This window comes from Tyto alba, unplaced genomic scaffold, assembly GCF_018691265.1.
Source record: "Tyto alba isolate M040663 unplaced genomic scaffold, T.alba_DEE_v4.0 Super-Scaffold_10, whole genome shotgun sequence".
Lineage (NCBI taxonomy): Eukaryota > Metazoa > Chordata > Aves > Strigiformes > Tytonidae > Tyto > Tyto alba.
The window spans coordinates 13440894-13462108 of record NW_024881262.1 but is presented as its reverse complement, the minus strand read 5'-3'; the positions used below and the strand labels follow the sequence as shown (position 1 = coordinate 13462108).

Here is a 21215-nt window from a genome sequence, read left to right as displayed (position 1 = left end):
GGCTCAGCCATTCGGGTTGCACCCACCCGTGCTGAGAAACACGGGACCACAGCGGCGGCAGGAGCGGGGGCTGGCAGCGGGAGCCTTCACCCGCCGCGGCCCCGCCGGGCCAGGCACAGCCCCCCGGGGCTCGGAGCAGCCCCCCCGGGGCTCGGAGCAGCCCCCGGGGCTCGGAGCAGGGCTGGGCCCCGAGCAGGTCCCGCTAGAGGGCAGCGGCTCCCCGGGCAGAGCGGCCGCCGCCCTCCCCATTTTTACACTTACTGCCTTTTTATGAAGACAGCCTTGCAAATCCCCTTGACAGAGGAACCAACGCGAGTGGCAGATGATGTACTCGGAAGCGCCCTAGCTTCAGTGCAGCCAGATCTCCTGTTGTCTCAATTTTTTTATATATATATATATATATTTTTAATGCCAGATTGGATTTGTTCTTTTCTTTCTTCCTTTCTGTTTTTTGTTTGCTTGTTTGTTTGTGTTTTGTTGTTGTTGTTTGTCTTTTTTGTTTGGTTGGTTGGTTGGTTTGCTTTCTTCTTTTTTGGGGGGGTTTGTTTTTTGTTTCATGTATCTATTTATTTATTTATTTATTTTACATCTGCTGCTAGATACTCATTTTGCAAGAGCGCTGGCTATTAAAACACAAGAGGAAAAGCACTATCTCTTCCCCAGGTCCACAAATCTCTTTTTTTTTCAGTTTTTCCTTTTTCCTCTTCAGGCCCTGCACCAGTGTCTTTGCCACACGCAGAGCCCTGCAGTCAGTTACTTGCCACTGGATTGCACATGGCTGTGCCGTGAGAGTGTCTCTCGCAGTGCAGCCACAAGCCTTAGGAACTCAGAAAAGCTGATTGCATGGACAGAGCCTTTCTGCTTAATATTAACAAACCAGCTTAGTCCTCCCTTGGCCTTGATGCAGGCAATAATGAGACCACATCTTCCAGGACATGATTCAGAGTGGGAAGCTAATATGCTCTGAATGTCTCCCCAGGGACTTTCTTGCCACTGATGATGCAGTGAGCCTAATCTCCTACCCTAGGCAGTTGGGAGAGACAAAGTAAGCATCTCCCTTGCATGCTGTAATGGTTGGTATTAGCCCAGCTGCCTGTGAGTAATTGCCAAGCATGCCAGAAGGCGCCCACCTCCTGTTAGAGCACGTATCCCCATCGTCTGGGGAAGTGGCACAGCCAAAAAAGCCACTGGCTGCCATGCTTATGTTATCACTGCATGCAAAGGGCAGTGCACTACAACAGCAGTGAGAAAATCAGCTGAATAGTTCAGAGAGACCCTCACCAAACACTTAGTCTTAGAGCTATCAAGTTGAAATCCAGTTGCCCATGGGCCTGTGTATGATACTGCCGTGGGAGCGGAGCAAGGCAAGGTACTGCTGTGACTGCAGCTAACAAGGCAGAAACACGCTGGGTACAAACAACGTCCTCAGGTGTGGCTGGGAGTCTTTAGCCTTTGCCTTCAATGCTGCAGGCACACAGTCACTGTACACGGTCCCTGCAGATGCCCCTTGGTGCTCACCCACGTGCTGGGGCTGCAGCTGCCTCATCCAGACCCAAATCCTGCATCTTCTGTCCCTCAGTCCCACACAGCCTTTTCTTTACTCACTAGTGGTCCCAGGCACCTGGCTCGCTTCATGAAGACAGAGCTGATGTTTTATAAGAGCAAAACATATGACACTGTAGGAGTGTTTACGAGGAAGTAAAAATATTTTAACGAACCCAGCTGATCCCCACACCTCCCCAAAAAAGGACTTTGACCAGTTAGAGCCAAGGAAGCACATGGCCACACTTACCTAGCAGTAGGGAATGGCTGTGATGGGCAGCCCTGCAACACCACAGGCAGATGGAGGGAGCTGTGGAGGGGCTCCAACTCCTCAGTGAATGAAAGGCACCTGCTAACAGAAATACACACAAAACTAAAAACACCTGGTTGCACAGCACTGATGTTAGGGCCTTGTGCTGAAGGCAGTTGGGGGAGGCTGGGCATGTAAGAAAAAAGGATCAGTCCATGGGGCCCAGGTCAGGAGAGCAAAGCTGTAGCAAAGGGCAACTGCCATATACCTCTGAGTAAAATTTTGGCTCCTTAATCTTAGGGAGGCAACCTGGGAGAAAGCTGCAGCCAGTCCTTGTGAACAGAGCATAAAGATTAGCTTCCTTCCAGTTCATCTGACCTTCATGGCCAGCATATCCAAATATCAACAGTAAGGTTCCAAAGCTCCAGCCTCCACCCACTGCTATATGCTCAGGAAGACAATTCTCTGCTGTCATGGGGCGCAGAGAGCCAAAACATCTCAGCACCCAGAAACCACCAGCTCAAGCCTGGCATCCAGGTGAGGCTGATTGCCATACCTACCTGGCGTAAGCTCACGGGGGGCACAGCCTGTGCCCGGGTGGCCCCTCTCCACGTCGGGGTAGTGCCTGTGTGCTGCTGCCCCAAGGAGCAGACAATGCAGCGGAGCTCTGCAGGGCTTGGCATAGCTCCACACTGAACTTTACGCAGCGGTTGATAAAAGGTACACATTTTATAGCGCAGAAAAATCAGATGGCCAAACAGCCCAAGCTCCCACTTGAGAAACAGCTTGCAAGGAGTCATAGTGGGAGGCCAGGTCCTGCAGGCCTCCGACCACAGCACGGGCAGCAGCTTTGCCATCAGGAAGGAAGGGGTTTCTGCTAAGCTATATAGGACAGAAAGAACATGATGAGCAAGACATCCTTCACAGGCTCCACTCGGATGTTTGCCAAGTTTTGTTGTGTCCGGATAAGTTTCATTCCAGGGGACTGCTAGCTTCAGCACACAGCATAGAAGGGCATGCACGTCTTCAGAGGTCCACCCAGGATTGCAAAACACAGTTGGAAGCTTGGAAGGATCACTGCCCTGAAAACTTAATGCCTACATATGAAGCATCCCAATATCCAAAGACAAAATTCCAACGGGTATGGGTGGAGGGCAAAAGGGAGAGCACCAGCTTGGGATTCCTCAGCACTGAAACCCTTGCTGTAAAATAAGCAATGCAGAAATTCCCTACTCCAGCAGTGGATCACAGCAGATAGTAATTACAACCATCAGCAAACATATTTCAAGCCTATCTGGTTAATGGAAACCAAAATCCTATTTTACCTGATCCAATTTGCTCATCTAGAGGCAAAGAGCCCATCCGCTGAAACAGCAAGTTCTTGCAGCAGTTGTAGTAGCACTTCTCTTTTTGAGGGCAACATTTTAGCACCACATTCAAGTAATCCCTGACTGTCAGAGTGCAACCAGGGGATGGATGACTCTGTATATTGACATCCAAAGACAGAGGCTTTTCTAATCTTTTTGCAAAAGGGAAAATAAACAGTGATCAAAACCAAAGAAATCAGGCAGACATTCCCTACCCTAATGGTAAACATGAAACCAATTCCCAAGGGAAGCCATGGCCTTTCCTTCTTTTGAAATCTTTGTGGGGTTTTTTTGGACTCCCTGCCACTGAGCATCCCTCCTCCAACGATAACCCAGGAAAGCTGTAAGAGCCAGACATGGGGCCCCATACAGAAACTACTGATAAGGCTGTGCTGTTAATGTGGAGGTCCATGGACAGACTGGAGCCCCTGGATGATGGAGACCACTCCATCACTTTCAGGATAGCTGCTCCACTGGCTTTGAGCTGCTCTTCTTTCAAATCCTTGGAAAAATTGAGATGCAAAGGAAAAGGAAATGGCTTTAGTAGGAGAGAGGATGCATGGGGTGATGCATGAAGCCTGTGGTGTAAGTAAAATAAGGACAAACCTTCCCAAGCTCCGAGAGGGATGGTGGAGATAGCTGTGCAAGGTTATTTCACAAGTGGGGAGGTAGGAAAGGGCAGCACTGACCCTGCCCGCTCAAAGCGCACATTCCCTCCCCGTGGCCAGAGCACACAGCAGTCACAGCTCCATCCTGTCTGAGCAGGATGTTGAACATGGGGCACTTCCCAGTTTCCTGCTCAGAGACAGAATAAAGAAACCTGATGGAAAAAAAAAAAAAAAAAAAAAAAAAGCCATGCAAATGATGCAAGAGCCAGAAGACTTCATAGTTCAGCAAGAGGCTTATAAGGGGCTGACCCATTTGATCTGCCAGAAAGAAGGCAGATAGGTGTATGAGGGCACCTTATAACACACTCTTGTGATATGGATGGTGTGGGGATGAGAAAACTGCACACACGGGCAAAAGCGACACTAAGGCCCGGCTGCTCAGATGAGGGAGCAGCAGCAAAGACTCCTGCTCATTTCCGAGAAGGCGCACAGGCAAGAAAAGAAGTTATTTGGGAATTCAGTGTCATTTTCAGTTTGGTTTTTATTTTCATTGACTTCAACAACAAGCTGTTCCAAAACACACACAAGTCTTGGTGCAGGCAACACTGTCATTGCTACAAGCATTGGCAGATTCTCACCTCAATTAACTCATTTGCTTTGATGTATCAAAACAAAACAAAACAAAACAAAAAAAAAAATCACAGCTCTACAGGGGAGGGTAAAAGCTACAGCAGTTCAAACTCACTTGAAGATTCCAGCTATACAGAAGTGGGCCTCGTAGTGGTATACAGTAGAAAGGTTTTCACAGCATATATTTTAATCATTATTGATGCGGCAGAAAAGCTCCATCTCACTGCTGAGTTCAAAAGCAGATACTGAAGTCCTTGCATCCAGACTCTGGGCACAACATTAACTGCATTAACCTTTATAGTCAGAAGCTTCCTAGTTCCTAAAATGACGGTATTTTTGCATCAATATTTGTACAATACTGAAGCAGCTCAGAAAAATTACACAATGGAGATGCAAAACCCTGGAGGTGAGAAGGGCACAGCCTAATTGACCTCCAAGAATTTGCGAAGTACCCGCACTAACTTTCCCCGCGCTAACACTGCCCCGCTGAATTAATTGTTGCATCGAGTCAAGAGCAGGATGACTCGCTTCTTTTGTAGCATATAGGAAAAAAAAAAAAAAAAAAAAAGACATAGTAAGTTTTCACACTGAGCATGTTAAATACTTTGAAATCTAGGACACTGCTCTTTGAAGTGTTACAAAATAAAATGACAAAACAGGCTTTCAGTACCTGCCCCCTCCCCCCTCAACTGCAAAGTAACACAGGAATCTCAGTATGAAAAATACAAATATATTTGTCCAGTGTCATTTGTAACAAGGTATACTGTAAGCGTTCTGCATAAAAATAATAATTAAAAAAAAAAACAGAAAAACAAACATTTTTATTGTGGTTCTGTCAGACCCAGTAGCCCAAGAAGAAATAAAAATTGGCATGTTATGATGTAGGAAACAAAAATTACACATACAAAAAATATTTATATACACGCACTTTACAGGGTAACCATCTTGCATTACCATTCAGAGCTATCCAAAATAGGCTTGCACAGTTACCAAAAGGCAGTCTTTGAATGCAACATAGTCCTGGCACAACAGACAGATGGAGGATGCTAACAATATCCAACTTAAATGAAATATGTGGCACACGGCAGGGCCCAAAAACCAGCCACTGCACTGAAACAAGATTATTTAGTGGTAGCAAGGTAGGATGACAAGTCATTTAAGCTGCTTTTTTCATCTTTCCCCAGCCAAAATAAAAAGTCAGGTTTACTGTTAAAAAGAGCAAGCCAACTTGAAAGCAGCTGTGCTGAGCCGAGCTCCTCAGTTTAGGTTTGTTTTGTATACGTTAGAATCTCACTACCTTGGCCAAACAAATGTGAAAACACACACTCTGTTGAGTTACTTGTCCACAGGATCACTGGCAGTCAGAGGAAATGCCTCAGAGCTCAGCTGCTGTAGAACCAATAAAAAAAAAATAATAAAATAAAAAAAAAAAAGAGAAAAATCAATTTCTCATGTAAACATGACTTTTTGCAGTTGCAACACTCATATTACCAGGAACTGGTCCTTGTTCCAAGGCAGTTGGAAATTTTTTATTTTTTTTACTCTCCACTTCTAGTTGCTCATCACTTAGTCTATAGTAACCAGCAACAAACCACAACAGGCTCCAGCCTACTACAGATATATCTAAAGACAGTTCTACTTTACTTGGCAGGAAACCAATCTAGCATGGTCTGAATAAAAGATTGTCTGGGTTTTGGATAGCTGAAGCCCTACAAATCAGTGTGCAGCTCTTGGTCCTCTGTTCAACTGGAGGCTAAGCAGGCAAATCCTTACGCTAAACTAACCAGACTGCATATGTGGCAAAGCCTAATTCTCTAGCTTAAATGTCAGTAGTAGTACAGAATGGCTAAAGGTTGGATGGGCAGCAGAAGTCAAGAGTGACCAACAGCTGTATTTGTCTTGATATCCTGAAACAAGCAAACCAGGACATATACAGGAATGTAAATTCAAAACAAGAAGAGACAGCAGGTTTGTTTTTTCCCAGAGAAGGTGAGGGAAAAGGAAAAAGTGGGTTGCAGGTGGCCATAAGTGCTGGCCTGCCCAGCAAAGTGCACGTGCTGTCTCCGCTGGAGAATACTACACATGAGCAGAGCACTCAGCTCTGTGGGAAGCGGCTGTTTAAGTGCAACGTTCAGCAGACCAGTTCCCATTTATTTTTCAGATGAACTGCCAGTTCAAAGTTTGGTGACTATGGGCTTTTTGTATTTTGTTTTTGGCATTGGGTTGGTTTGGTTGTTTTGTTTTTTGTGCTTTCGAAAGATTTATTTTAAACTTTCCTGCTTTTCGAAGTGGGATTGCTGGATGAGAGAGACAAGTTTGCAGGTCAGGAAGCCCACAAAGTGTGTGAGGATTCAAAAGTCAAGAAAAGAAGCCCTCTCCCCAAAGGAAAACACAGAACAAGAACAACGCCCTCTCAAGAAGGTCAACGGCTTTCAAGGAAATACTACTCGCCTTCCCCCTTCGCTCAGCTCTTCCCCTTGCAAGAGCTGGGGTGGAGGTCACAGTCCAGGAGCATGACCCAGACAGCACCAAGGGCATAACCTAGCATGAGTGAGCAAGAAGGTTCCCTCCGCCCTTCGTCCAGGGGTGCAGTACCAAGCAGAAGGAAGACAAATGAAGGGCTGAGCAGTTTGTGGCCGAGGCGGGGTGGAGCGGGGTCCGCGGGGCTCACTCCCCTTCCTCCTTGATGCGTTGCTGTTTGTTGCGCCGGGCATCCATGTCGAAGTTGAAGTCGTTCCACTCATCGCGGGGTGGGAAGGAAATGGTCTGCCGGAGCGTGAAGCGGACCGCGTCGATGACCCGCTCCCCCCGGGTTTCACTGGAGCCCACACTGACGGTGGAAGCGCCGCTGGGGGTGCGCAGGAGGTGGGGAGGGGAGGAGAAGTCATGGAGCTGCCGGTGGTCCAGGATGCCCTTCCAGATGGCATGGCGGAACTGCTCCGGGATCTTGAGGCTCACCAGATCCTGCAAAGCAAGGTAGAGGGCTTAACAGGGCAATCCCTGGACAAGCTGGGATCCAGGAGTAGAAGTAGCCTCTGGGCCACTCGGCAAATGCCTATTGACCAACAAAGCTGCTAAAATCCAGGTGCCATGATGCACTGTAGAGACAAACCACTAATCCTGAAGGTGCTGGTTCACTTCTGAACAAGCATGTGTAGCCACGAGGCAGCAAAGACTAATGACACAAGGTCTCTTTTGAAGTTACACAAAACACACGTTCATGCATAGAATATGGTGACCTAAAGCTCGATGTTTAACTGGACTGCAAGGCCTCCAAGACAACCTCAGGGAGATCTGCTGGTTGTCTATGGTGGGGGGATGCTAGACTGCAGAAGTTCAATGGCTTTGAAAACTTCCATGTTTATTTGAAAGCCTGCTAAAGGATTTTAGAATCCAAGTCTGAGCTCCAGTAGTTGAAGCTCTGGGTCTGACTCTATAGGAACTGCCTTAATAACTTGAACATAACCAAAATTTAAGAACAGACATATAACCTTAGAAAACTTGGACTTTGAGGCCCCATCATCTCTGGTGTAGTACCTGAAGGTAGCATTACCTAAACTCTGGGAAATGTGATATCAGTTTCTGAAAAAATTAGCAACCAGCTTTGGTTAATTTGGGTCAGCTTTTCTAATTAGAGCAGCAGCAGAAGGAAGGCAGCCCATGCTAGGAAGCAAAAGCACCATAGCCTTGCAAAGTCTTGGGGCAAAAAAAATGGGACAGCCAGCTCAGAGGAGAGCAATGGCGCAGGAGCAGAAGCAGCAACCCTGCAGCAAAAGCCATGCAAGAGAAAAGAACAAAACAAAACAAAACAGGGCTGAGATGCCAGTGTCAAGGGAAGATCATTAAGGTAAGGCCAGAAAACAGAAGCAGGGAGGGAAAAATGCAGACCACTGCTGGTCAGCCTCTTTCTCTGCAGGCAAGTGAGGGGTTTCAGAGCAGTGTAGACTGAAACCGAGCCTTGCAGAATTAACAGATGTGTGGGCTGGGTCCACTTTGGGGGCTAAAACAGAGAGTGGTGGGCAGGGGGAGACACTCTTTCTCTCTGCCAGACAAGGCAGTTACAGTGCTGGCTCTGAGTCCAGCCTCTCTTCACCCTCTCTGTGTGCAACAGCCTTAAATCAAACTAATCATATAAAAATAAAAAGATACTGAGTCTGGATTTCTGACCCCTTCCTAAAGCAGGGCCAAGAGTGCAAACAAAGGAAATGGTGAGGAGTTACTTACATCCATGGAGTAATGCTCAATCTGATAGATGGTGGTCAGCCCCTGGGTCGTGAAATAATCCACACAGGATGAGCAGCCCAACCTCGCTAAGAAGCTGCGGAGGAGGAAGGAAGGAAGGAGAGAGAAAAAAGGATCACCCTGGCTGCAACAGCCTAAACCACAGAAAAACCAAACACTCAGCCAACCTGCAGCAACGAGAAACAAAGCTTTCACCCTTGGCTTGACCTTCTCCAAGACATCCCAGGCCAGCAAGCCACATCGCTGCCACATCAAACAAATGAGGGAGTCCTTCAGCTCAGCGCCTAACAGACAACCCCCATGGCAGCATGCTGCCTTAGTCAAGAGCTGGTACTGCATAGCCTGGATCTTGGGGCAGGAAGGTTCACATGGACCCTCCTGCCACGTCACTTCACCCAGAAGGTGGCTGAGCCCATGGCAGCTTGCTGCATGGATAGAGGGCTTCAGCAAGGTGGTGGGACTAGGGCTCAGACACCTCTTGCACATGAAGGACTCCAAATCAGTACGTTCCTCCCTAAGCGTAAAGGAGTAAAGGATTCCTCCTTTATGGGCAGCATCTTTCAACCTGTTCGACCTCATGGAGGGCAGAGTGGCTGACCCCAGTCATGGCTCGTTGAGTGGACAAAGCGGGGAAACAAAAGAAAAAAAAAAAAAAAAAAAAAAGGAATGTTTGCAAGACTGCCTGGCACCCTTAGCTCCACCAGTCCAACAGATGCTGCATCCCTCAGCTTTCTTGCAGTCCTAACGTCCCTGTTTCTCTCAGGTGCTTGGAGGTGGGGGTTTGAGGCTTGGTGCCCAGAGGGTGCCAGCCCCGGGACTGCCAAGACCCACTGGGATCCAGTTCTCCAAGAGAATGGGGTGAGGGATCCAGCAGGACCCTTCAGGCTCCCGATACAAGGCCTCCGCTCCCTGCGGGTGGGAAACGTGTGCTGGGCAGCCTGCTCCTGCTCACCTGACGATGCTGCAGTCTGTGGGGTACGGAGGAGGGGGGGTGCAGTGGGACGTTGAAGGCATGGAGAGGGGAGGAGGCAGCGCCTGCGTGGGGCTGAGGCCATTCATGTCACCGGTCATGGCCATGTGGGTACCCATCATGGGAACTGGAGGAGAGAAGAAGGAGGAGCACATTGTTACCCAGGTGTCCCCGGATCCCCACTTTGCCCCCAGCACAGCACCGACGGACAGCACCTGCGGCCAAAGCAGCCTTAAATCCCCTGCGAAGCCCCACACGGAGCCAGCTCATGGGGAATTTCAGGCAGGGCTGCAATGACTGCACAAGGACCAGATGACAGACGGTCCTTCAGGAGCTCTCCCCTCACTGGAGCAACTGTCGGCAGCGCCGCCGCCGCGTCACCTTCCCTTATAAACAGGCTCAGTAGAAACCTAAGAAGCCACGGGCATCTCGGCTTTCCCTGCCGCAGGAGAGGAGCGGGACAGAGCCAGCAGAGTAACCCAATACAGAAGCCAAACAGCTTTGTTTTCAGAGACACCAAGAGCACCCGAAGGGGATCAGCAACAGGTGTGGGCAAGAGTCCAGTGCTTTTGAAATAAAAAAAAAAAAAAAAAAAAAAAAAAAAGGAAAAAAAAATAAAACAACAAAACTCAGCCCCCAGAACCATGTCTGTCATCCTGGATTTACAGGGCTGCTGGGCACTCTTCAGCAGCCAGGAGGAAGCAGGTTACAGAGCTGTGAGATGCAGATATTTCCTTTGAAATTAAGAAGTGTCTTAATTGAACCAAGGGGAAAAAAAAAGTTTGCCAACATTTGCATCTTCTCTGCTGGGAAAGGAAGAAGAAACAAGTCTTGAAAGACAGATGACAGTGCAGCCAGCCAGATCTGCAGCAAGAAGTAGCTCTGTTCACCCCTGTGAGGCTCAGAGCAGGATGCTGAAGTCTTGACCCGTGGCACAGCAGTGAGCAATATTTTGCTCTGCAGATTCCCAGCAAATGACTCCAGGCTCCCCAGCGTAACACTAGCCACTTGGAGAGGCCAAGTCTCCTTGCCCAGACTAGTGGGGAGCATGCATGGAACAGGAGAAGGAGCAAGGGTTTCTTACTGTTGGTTCCCATGCCGTCGGGGATGGTGGTTGGGGTCAGGGCATTGCGCTGCTGGGGGTTAATTAGCTGGCTGACCGAGGGCAGCTTGTTCATGCTGTTCATTTTGCTGAGTGGTGGAGAGTTGGAGCCGTAGGACGACTGTGACTGCATGGAGGTCCTGTAAACCAAGGAGATGTTAGGACAGGAATCACAGCAGTTGGTTGTTAAGAGTGCACACCCAAGGGGCTATGTTTTCTGTTTGTGGCAGTGGTGAGCTCCTGCCAGTGAAATCACTGACACCATGGAAGCATTGCAGATAAAAATCATTGGAGAGAGAGTCAACAGGAAATAAGTTTCCCAGATATTCAGGGCATTTAAAAAACAAATGGTGAAATACTAACAAAGGGAAGCTTCACTGTCAGTTCAAATTTTTTATTTAAGGAAAAGTTTCTATGTAAGTTTTTCAGTTGAAAAGAACATACGCAAAGCCAACAAACAGCTGCCAAAACTCAAAAAGAGAATTTTTAAGTTAAGCTCTCCCTGTAGTCAAAGACTTTTTTTGTAAGAACAGGAACTGACAAAGCCATCTCAAACCATCCTAACTAACCCTAAAACCTGATTGCAGAAACATTTTTCAAATCTAGTCACACTTACCACCTCGGTTTCTCCAAAATTCCTAATTACTCATTTAATCAGGTTGTCATCAGGTGTATGTAACAGCCAGAGGCTCTTTGTTCAAGACAGACTTCATACACCTTAGGGACCACTACTGAGACAGTCAGAGCTGCCTGGGACACTGACATGCAGCTTTTGCTGGTGTTAAGGAATACCTGGTATCCAAACCCCGCAGGCTGCTTGAAAAGAGTATCAGGTTCCTACTAGCACTCAACAACAGCACTAGCTTCCCTCAAGTCCAGACAGCCCCAAACTCCATCCAGCATATCCACAAACTGGGCCAGAGAGGCTTGCTGGAGAGCTCCCCCCTGCCCAGCCCCGAGGGTCCCGGCTGCAATCCCGCCTTGTAAACGATCCAGAGCAAGAAGACCAGACCTCTTCTGAACAGCCGCCCGGTTCCCAGATCGCGTTACGGCTGCGGCATCCCATCTGCAGTGGGGTCTTATTTGAGATATGCAGAAAATGATCATTAAAGCGGGTCCAACAGCACAATTGGCAGAGCAACGCCATGCCACAAGAGAGCAGGTTTTTCTCTCCCTGACACCAGGGGCATTTGCAAGACTGGGCAAAGGCACCGGGGAAGCAGGCACACTTCCCAAACACAACATACCCTTGCAAATCGTGCTCGCCCAGCAGAATGGAGGTCTGCTCGTTGTGCAGAACCCAGCACTCACTGGGCCATAACACGGTGACCCCACGGTGAATGGGTAAGAGCACATTCCCATCTCATTTCCCATTGGGAAACTTGTTTGTCTAGGTATAACTGGTTACACCAATTCCTGCAAACTGGCTTTCCTTCTATGCAAAGAGAACAGTTATTACTTCAAATAAGTGAAGTGTAAAGGAAAGAAAAGGCTTATTCCCAGCTAATTTATTAAAACCTTCAGCACTCAAGGTCAAGTTCCATACAATTACATTGTCTCTAGCTTCCTGCACTTTTAAGACTTGCAGTGTTGGGTGGAGAAAACATCTATGCTAACAGGCTAGAGTATCTAAGGCCCTGAAGAAATGTTACCTAATTACACAATTACAGGAGGTACAGAAGGGTGTGAACTGTCCTTTGGCAGTGAAGATGCAGGACAAGATCCAGAAAACTTCATAGACTCAAGGAAGTGGAAAGCATAAGAAGCTTCACAAATTAATATTAACGATGGCAGCAACTCCCAAGGGGAAGTGAAACCGAGCCATGAAGTTCAGACACGACTTTTCAGGGTGAAGGGAATGATTCAGATCTGAGGTTTGAAATCACCAATTATGAAAGCTGAGGCTAGCCATGAAATTCAAGTCAGGGTGACACAATCTTTAACCTAAGAGGCTTCTGGATTTAGGACCAAAATGAGTATTTCTACTTTACAGGTTCAGGCACCTATCTTCAGCTGCAATTAACACACACCTGAGTAGTCTATTGGGGCAAAATCTGCACAATATGCAAGTGAGGAGGTTACCACATACACAATGAAATTCCAAAGTAAATCAACAAAGGCTTTCCAAAAACGAACTGCATTGTTTAAGTTCAGGACAGATTTTATTCAGACAGCTCATGACTAGAAACTTTTTTTTTTTTTAAAAAAAAAAGGATGCCTGTTGCTACAAAACAAGATTCTCCAAAGATGCCCGTAGTGGGCTTAGCTTTGCCCTCTCCACTACCAACAGTGATCTCAGCAAAGCTAGTTAGGAGACTACAAAATACCGAGGGTATTAAAAAAAAAAAAAAAAAAATCAAGGAAGTCAACACAAACCAACTCAAAGCAGCCTACACTACAGAAAGCAAATCCCTGCTTTAACATATAGCTTAAGGACTCCATTCTTATCTCATTTATACTCATAAGAATCAAGATTAAGACAATATAGCTCAAGTGAATAAAACAGGAAATAAAAGCATTTTTCTTCATACCCACACTCATTTCAACTAAACTATTCCATCACATGAGCAAACCTGTATAAGGTCTAGAGAAAGGCATCTAGCCAAAGAATAGTCCCACAATAAACCAAGATGCAAAATTTTATTGAAAAGTAATGTCACACATCAATATAGCAACAGCCTCAGAAATACAAGAAAATGTTTTGGTATTAAACACACGGACTACATGGCGTTTGAGGATTCATTTAAAATATATTGCCTTTTTCTCATTTTTTTTTTAACAGGTATTATAAGGATGTCATGCACAGTGATTTTCATTAAAATTATACTTACTATGTCTCAAGAAAGATTAGAAGTAGGAGCATTAACATTTCTTTGATATCAATGCCAATGAAATGCATTTTAATATCAAGGTATAAGGACTTCAATTAAGAGACTATTATACTTCTTGGAACAGTCTGATACGAAAGGCACTGAGTCACATTCTGAAACTGATTTTTCTCTCTTCAAGAGGCTATGTAATTATTTAGCCAATAACATTTGTAGTTATGCAAGCTCACATAAAGGCAATCGCCTCTCATGCTTCAAGGCATATACTGATCATCTCAAGAGGTCAGGAAGGAACTTCCTTCTCCCACACATGAAGCACAGTTCAGTTCACAGGTTACCTTGTATAATTCTGTGCTTTCCCAGCTCACTCGATATCAGCCCTTCACCAGAGGTAGGAAACTGCTTGGATAGACCAATTACCTGATTCAGTAGACAAGTCCCAGAGTCCTCATTCACATTAGATGAGCACACCGTCATGTAAGCAGCCTTAATGCAAATGACATCAAAGGTTCATTAAGTGCAAGAATAGGGCAGCTTAGGCTCAGAGAGTTTAAGATTTAACCCAAGCCCCTGTGCCTACAGTTTGTGATCCCTGAAGACGGAGAGTTAGTCTCAACACAGACACACCCAAGTGGAATTGAAGCTGTTCAGTTCTGGGACTGCCTTTCCTTACAGCAAGTGCAGCAAGGATTACATCCCAAGTTCACACATGGTCAACATGCCCATTTGCAATATTTTTTTCAAGTAAGGTTGCCCTCTGGGCTGCATAACCCTGGGATGTCACTGATGTAGCCTAATAATGGCACACAAGTGACACAGGTGATGCTCAGTTGCACTCATCCACTTCGAAGGCCTGTGAAGGCAGAGATGACCTTGCTCTCCACACCTCAAACAACTGCTAGTCTAAAACAGGCAATAGTGCATCTTTTCAACCACACCAGTGGTTTGTAGGCTCGGTAATTAACTGGGAGCATGGAAAGGAGGAGCCCTGATGGCCACCAGGGAAACAGCAACTACAGCACAGAAACAAGGGTGGCGATGATGACTCCTCTTAGATTTCAGGTAAGGGAATTTCCCAAGGCAGGCAGTGGATGCAATCTGCTTTCCAGAGAATGAAGCTATAATACAGGGAGTGGATATACATCAACTAGTTGACATAGACTGATATGACCTGACTGGCTGATAAGGCTCAATTAGTCCACTTGGTTATTCCTTGAAAGGAAAAGGCTTACTTTTCTGAAGCCCCAGAGATGACAAAGAAGTAATCAAAACACAGCTAGGAAAAAGTTTTCTTCTTGTATCTGCAGAGGACAGACTACAAAGAAACTCCAATTACTTCCAGCTCCAGGTTATTTGATAAAAAAAAAAGAAATATTAAAAAAAAAATGCACCTTCTAAGATAGTCTACTTTGTAGCTGGAGAGCAAATCAAATCACCCTTAAGATCAGTTTCACAATCGTCATCATCTTCTAGATAAGGGGAACAAATGGGAAAGCCTCTCCAGAAAAAGAGAAACTCCAATTACTTCCAGCTCCAGGTTATTTGATAAAAAAAAAAGAAATATTAAAAAAAAAATGCACCTTCTAAGATAGTCTACTTTGTAGCTGGAGAGCAAATCAAATCACCCTTAAGATCAGTTTCACAATCGTCATCATCTTCTAGATAAGGGGAACAAATGGGAAAGCCTCTCCAGAGGACAGTGGGATCCAAATAATTTACATCCTTGTTCGGTGGAAGTCCTAGGTGTTATATTGCCCATCATGGTACAAAAGATTTCCTAGAGGTCAGACCAGATGACAAACTGGAACATGAACTGGAAACTTCCCAGTGCAGGCTGTGGATGCCTTGTATCTTCTGGTGGGGTGCCTCCTCAAACTTGCTGGTGGTGACGCAGAGCTGTAGATACAGATTAGTGTGTCCCTGTAACAGTATTTCAATATTGCCATCCACAAGCAGACAAGACCAAGATCCAGGAACAAACCTTCACTGGAAGGACAGACTGACAGTGCCGAGCATAATCCTGAATCTAGGCTGCATTTGCAGTTCAGATTCCCACCTCTCAGAGGGAAAGGAACAGCACTGCCCTTCTTCTCCCAAATAAAAAGGCACAGAGCAGTAGTTATCTGCTTTATGATCTCACAGTACTTCCTGGAGTTTCCAGGAAAAGTAAAGTAGTACTTGATTTGGTTAGCTTTACACAAAGAATGATGGTAGAGCTGCAACTGTATGAAATAGTAACTGCTAGTGTTTAATTAATTATTATTTATACTTAATCACAATTTTAGGGGCTCTTCTCCATCAGCCCTCCCCCACACTGCTATGGTAGAACAAGTCTTGCTAAGACAATGAAGAAGATATCCAGAGCTGGGATATAGCTCTCAAAGGAGATGTTAGTACGAGTCATCACCTGCTCAGATTATAGCTCTGCTGCCTGGAAGCGGATGATGTGATGTTCAGAGATAAGAGTCTTCTCCCACTGCATCAGGCATTTTTTCCTTGGTGGGTGGCCAGGAGGCCCTCTCTGCATCTGGGAGGCACCTTCTCTTCAGGCTGTGTCTAACCACAAGCGTGTCAGAGCTGGGTATGCACCTGCCCCAAATAAATCCAGCACGGACTGCACTGCAGGCACACAGGTCCCCATCAGTATTGATCCAGCCCCCAGTGTTTCTCAGGGGCTGATGATCACTGGCATTTGCAACCAAGCTCTGCTCCTGCCCAGCCACCGCTGACCCAGGGCAGACCCCAGCCCATAGGGAGCACTGTTCCTGGTGTATCTTCAGCAACTTCTTCACATGCCTGTTTCCTGCAGCTGTGAACATCAGAGGGTTCCTCAGGAGAAATGCCACTGCCTGAGAGTGTGGGTTGAAGGACACTTCTCTACCAGCATTAGTGGATGTTCTTCACGTAAGGATGCTTGAGCAGCTCTTGGTGTGGAGAGCCACAGCAGGCATCATGCCCAACCTCAACAAGCTTCACCCTCATCGCCAGTATCCACACCTAGTGCCATGCTCAGCAACACCAAATTAATTCCATGGCATGATACCTGACTGTTGATCGTTCCTTCTTTGTGCTGGTCTGGGCTTGACACTTAGAGATGAAGTTTCCAAATTATGCAAATCCTCCTTGTCAAGCCCCTTACAAACGACTTCAGAGGTAGAATTTTATACAAGCAATGTGAGGATTTACAAGTCCTTGCTGAGAAACAGTTTTCTGTGCAGGAATTGCTGAGCCAGGATGCACTTCGCAGGCACAATAAGCAAAAGCCACTGGTTGCAGGATTAATGGACAAGGTGGGCATGATCTGAGGCCACTCAGCAGAGTCAACTGCAACAAATGCTGGCACCGCTTTCCTTTGAACTATGAGGTTTGTAGTGATGGGGTAAAACACAGCAGGATTGATGAAAACTCTAAGGCAACATCTAGTAACTGCTGAGAATCTTCAAGGAAAGGGGCAAGCTCTGACCCCTTTTCACATGTAGAGCAATGAACAGTTTTGGACACTCTGACCTTTACACCCTCAGCAACAAAGGGACAGGGACACTGGGCACACATGGATGTCATTACACAAAGACTTTAACCTCACATTCAACTTGTGCAGCTTAGCCCACCACTTCAATTGAGCTGGCAGAGCCAGGAGAGACCTTCCTAAATTCAGCAAGTCTGAATTAATGCTAGTGATGCTGGTGCAAAATTCAAGTTACCCAGTCTTCCCTACAATAATTTTGATGTATTTTTAGATCAGACCCTTTAAGATTAGAAATAAGGGGAAACATTTAATGATGCCAAATTATTGGGTATTTCTACAGAACAGAAATAATTTCGTATCAGTGCCAATTCATAAAATTACTATCTCCCTCTGTCCAGCAGTACAAATTCTTCAGCTACTTGCAGTATTACTGCATGACCAGTATTAAAACAGGCCAAATTGGCTATCACAGACTGTTTAAACACACCCCGCTTCCACCCCCTCCGCCCCAGTCCATGAACACATTTTTTTAATTTAAACAAGACAAGAGGCATTTTAAAATTGAGACCTGCTCAGAGAAACCCTGCCGAGTTTCACAAATACAGAAGTAAAGAGGAAAGAGTATCAACATGTTACAAAAACAGGAAGAAAATGTTACACCAAGACAGACGACATTGTGGTTCCTGACCTCCCAATGCTATGGGCTATAGCTAAAGAGGTCTGTAGAAGTATCTGTTGTTTTTGCAAAGTTTGAGTCCCTTCAGAAGATTACTCTCACTATTTACTCTGTTGCTATCAGGCTGTGTGTTGGCCCTACTGTTCCTAGTCCTGCCAGCTGGACAAAGTGACCCCACCAGCTGGGTTTATGGATATACTGATGGGTTGGGGGGATTGGAATGTTTTAGGATGGCATCGGTCTGTTTGGGAGGGTCTCTCCTTGAGTCCATGAGTTCACTCCTGAAGCAGGCCGAAAGGAGACTGTAGAGAAGGAACCAGAGAAAAGAAAAAGATGAATGTACAGGACCCTTTGCCACCCACCAAGAAAGAAATAGTCACTTTCCACCTTCATGATCACAGTAGGGGCTTTGAAGGAGGGGAAAAGCAGGTGTCTTAGCACCTACAGTGAGGGTATGTGACGGAGATTTAGAAAGCTGGAAAGGCCCAGGTACAAGCGAGTGCTTGGCAAGGGAGAGAAAACAACTAGTTGATAGGGAAATCTGATTTCTGTGTCCCAGTCTCATGGGTGCAAATGGTGCCCCAGTACTGTTCCTAGAGACAAATACAAGAGGAAAAAAGCTCTCAGCCAAAGGGGAAAAGGAGAGAAACATCATCCTTTGAGCCCACTTCAATTACATAAAAACCAGAAGCTGGTACTAGGGAGACAGGATGGTGCCTACTGTGAAAGGGCTTTATTGATTACAACTCAACTACTCCCCTTTTCAAAGCCAGGGGACCCCCTGCATTAAAGCCGAGGGATCCCCAGGGCTGCCAGCTGATGCAGAAGGCACTGGACCCTCTGAACCAGCAAAGCACATGCAGCACATCATTGTATATCTAATCCCACACTTTTTCTTGCCTACTTTCATCTTGGCAATTCTCTAGTGAGAACACTATCCGAGTGCCTGGAGTTCACAATGCATGCAAACACAGCACTACAAAAGCAAATGAAACCATGCAAAAATCCACCATTAGTTTCCACATCATAAATGAGAATAACTAAGTGGAGGTATGAAGAATATCTTCCTCACCAGCCCCCTCCCCATGACAGCAAGCTCCAGATCCTTGCAGTTCCCATGTCAGCTGGAGTACTCCAGGCACTGGATAGCTCAGCTCCTTCATGCCTCACCGATGAGGTTAATTCCTTCTTATTTAGATAATGAGCTGTGCAGCTCACGAGATTGAAAGGCTGGTAGCTGCAGCCCTGCTGATATGAGAGAAACATCTGCTGGGATGTAAGATCCCACTTAGACATAAGATCCCTCCTTCTTGGTAGTCATTGGAAGACTTTGTGAGAACACTTCAATCACAGGAGTTGTACTTGATACCTATGCATCCCTTCCAATTTGAGATATTCTACAATTCTGTGCTAAAGCCAGCTGAAATAAAGACTGTTCTGAAAACAGTGCTCAGCAGAGTGAAACCCACCACATGAAATCTTACTGAAAAAGTGTTTTCCAGTGAAACCCTGAAAGGCTGTGTAGATACTCCCTGGGAATATTGATGGTAAACTTATTTCACAACAGAATACTGAAGAAACCTTCCCTCCCCAACAAAGCATGGGTCACCTTTGGTATCTCTGGCAGCAGGGATGATCTGGCAAATCTATGTTTTAGATAAATGGTGGCAGACCATGTAAAGGAAGTCTTCTAAATAAACGTGTGCTGCTGTTCAAATACAGGTCCCAGGATTTGGCAGTGAAACAGGAATAGAAACTGCAGCAAAAAAGCCCCAGACCTTCCCACCTATGATCATGAAGGTATTTGGCATAACAGTAAATAAGAGAAAACCATGCACAAAGGAGCAAACAGAGAGAGGAGATGAGACAGAGAAAGACTGTGGCCTGGCACAATGTGGAACACTGCAGTATTTGGGTCATCTCATGGGACACAAAGCTTTCTGATTGTCACCAGATTTGTCCTTTTTATTCCAGAACAGTGAGACAGTTGTATCTGCTGGCCTGACAAATGCAATGCAGGTCTGTATGTGCACAAGAGCAATTATACAGTTGTTTTCCAAAATGACAGATTTATATTCTTAAAACTACCTTTTACTATAGTAATCTCATCCTTGCTTTTCCTATTCTTTGAAAAAGCTTTCCATGTTGTAGGAATAAAAGGAAACTTCTTCCCACGCACCTAGATAGCTTTTCTATTGCTCAGAAAAGTAAACTAAAAAAATCATGCACTTCCTCCATCAAGGCTTGACTGTGGAGCACATGTGGATGAAGCTCCATTTTGAGAATAAAGAGCCAAAAGCTCTCTCTGTGAGTTGTGAGGCTCACAAACATCCTGGCCCCACAGAACCCTGCTAGAGCCTACAGCTTCCTACACATTCAAACTTGGCCACTGCATATGCACTTTCCTAGCTCCCAATTTCAGCATACGCTTTGAAAAAAAGCAAACTGAGACTGAGTTTTGAAAGTACGTCCCTGCTTACAAAGCAAAAGACATTTTCTTTTAAAGCCAGAACACACTCACAAAGGAGTCACCATGCTGCTAAGTTTGGCCCCAGCCTGACAAGTAAGCAGTAGCAAGACATCTCCCAGCAACCTGCTCACATTCAAGGCTGCTCTTACCCAAACCAGCTCCTAAAAAGTGTCTTCTCTCCCCATTCTCACATCAAAACCTGAAGCTCCATTACCATTCTTTTTTTGGGGTCCATTTGTGTCTATGAGTCTTTTCAACCTAAATGTCCCTTTGCCCTGAACATTCCTTAGGAAATTAAGTTTTACCCTGGATTATTGAGGAAAAAGCACTAGAACCCAACTGCACCTAAGAAGCTATTGCTTGAGCATGCTTTTCAGCACAGAGGGCCCTGCTTGATGGCAGGCTGTCAGCAGAGACAACTGCAGCAGCTCTGGACAAACACCGAAAGTTATTTTTCTCCCCACTCCTGGCATCCTTAAAAGCTCTTAATCTTTCTCCCCAGTATCTGAGCACACTCAGCAGCTGAGAAAAATGAGTATATAACTGGACAAGTGCCAGGAGGCATGCCAAAAGAAGTTTCATTAAAGTAAATGGCTGGACTTATACATGGTGGTCTTAAAGGTAACACAAATACCAACCTCAGTTGCCAGGAACCCATCCTATTGATATAGGAAGAATGAAAACAGTAATTATGGCAAAGCAACTGTCAGCACCAAGTGAAAGCTGTCATCTGCTGCCGTCCGTTTCTGCTTACAAAACCGTTTCTCAACTGAAATGGCTGTAGTTCAGGTGGAGCTTTGAAGACATGCAGCTGAGCGCACAAAGGCTGCAATGCCTAGGAGCTAGTAAATACAAGCTATAGTATATACAAACAGTGCAGATGACTGATAAAAATAAATAATAATAATATTGAGAATTTTAAGTGCCCCCCAGAAAAGTCCAGAGCCCCTGGATGCTCCAGCCATTTTGGCACAAGACTTTTTTCACACCTCCACAAGACTCCAGCTGACACTAAGAACACACAGGTCAAAATGTGAACACATGCAGAGACCTGGCAGAAAGCC

The 21215-nt window shown here is 45.9% G+C and overlaps 1 protein-coding gene across 3 annotated transcripts in view; it reads right to left on the bottom strand.

Moving 5' to 3' along the window:
* Positions 1–4290: 4290 nt before the first annotated feature.
* The window catches only part of TP63 (tumor protein p63), a 71373-nt gene continuing 54448 nt past the window's right edge, over positions 4291–21215 (bottom strand). For 2 of the 3 annotated variants that reach the window (XM_032986863.2, XM_032986864.2), the window contains exons 9-12: positions 10694–10851; positions 9592–9736; positions 8622–8715; positions 4291–7361 (exon numbers count right to left, since the gene is read on the bottom strand). In XM_032986863.2, the coding sequence (XP_032842754.1) occupies positions 7065–7361; positions 8622–8715; positions 9592–9736; positions 10694–10851 (694 nt within the window). In that variant the 3' untranslated portion in view covers positions 4291–7064. The remainder of the gene's footprint in view (positions 7362–8621; positions 8716–9591; positions 9737–10693; positions 10852–21215) is intronic. The other variant, XM_032986865.2, reaches the window with a different exon arrangement.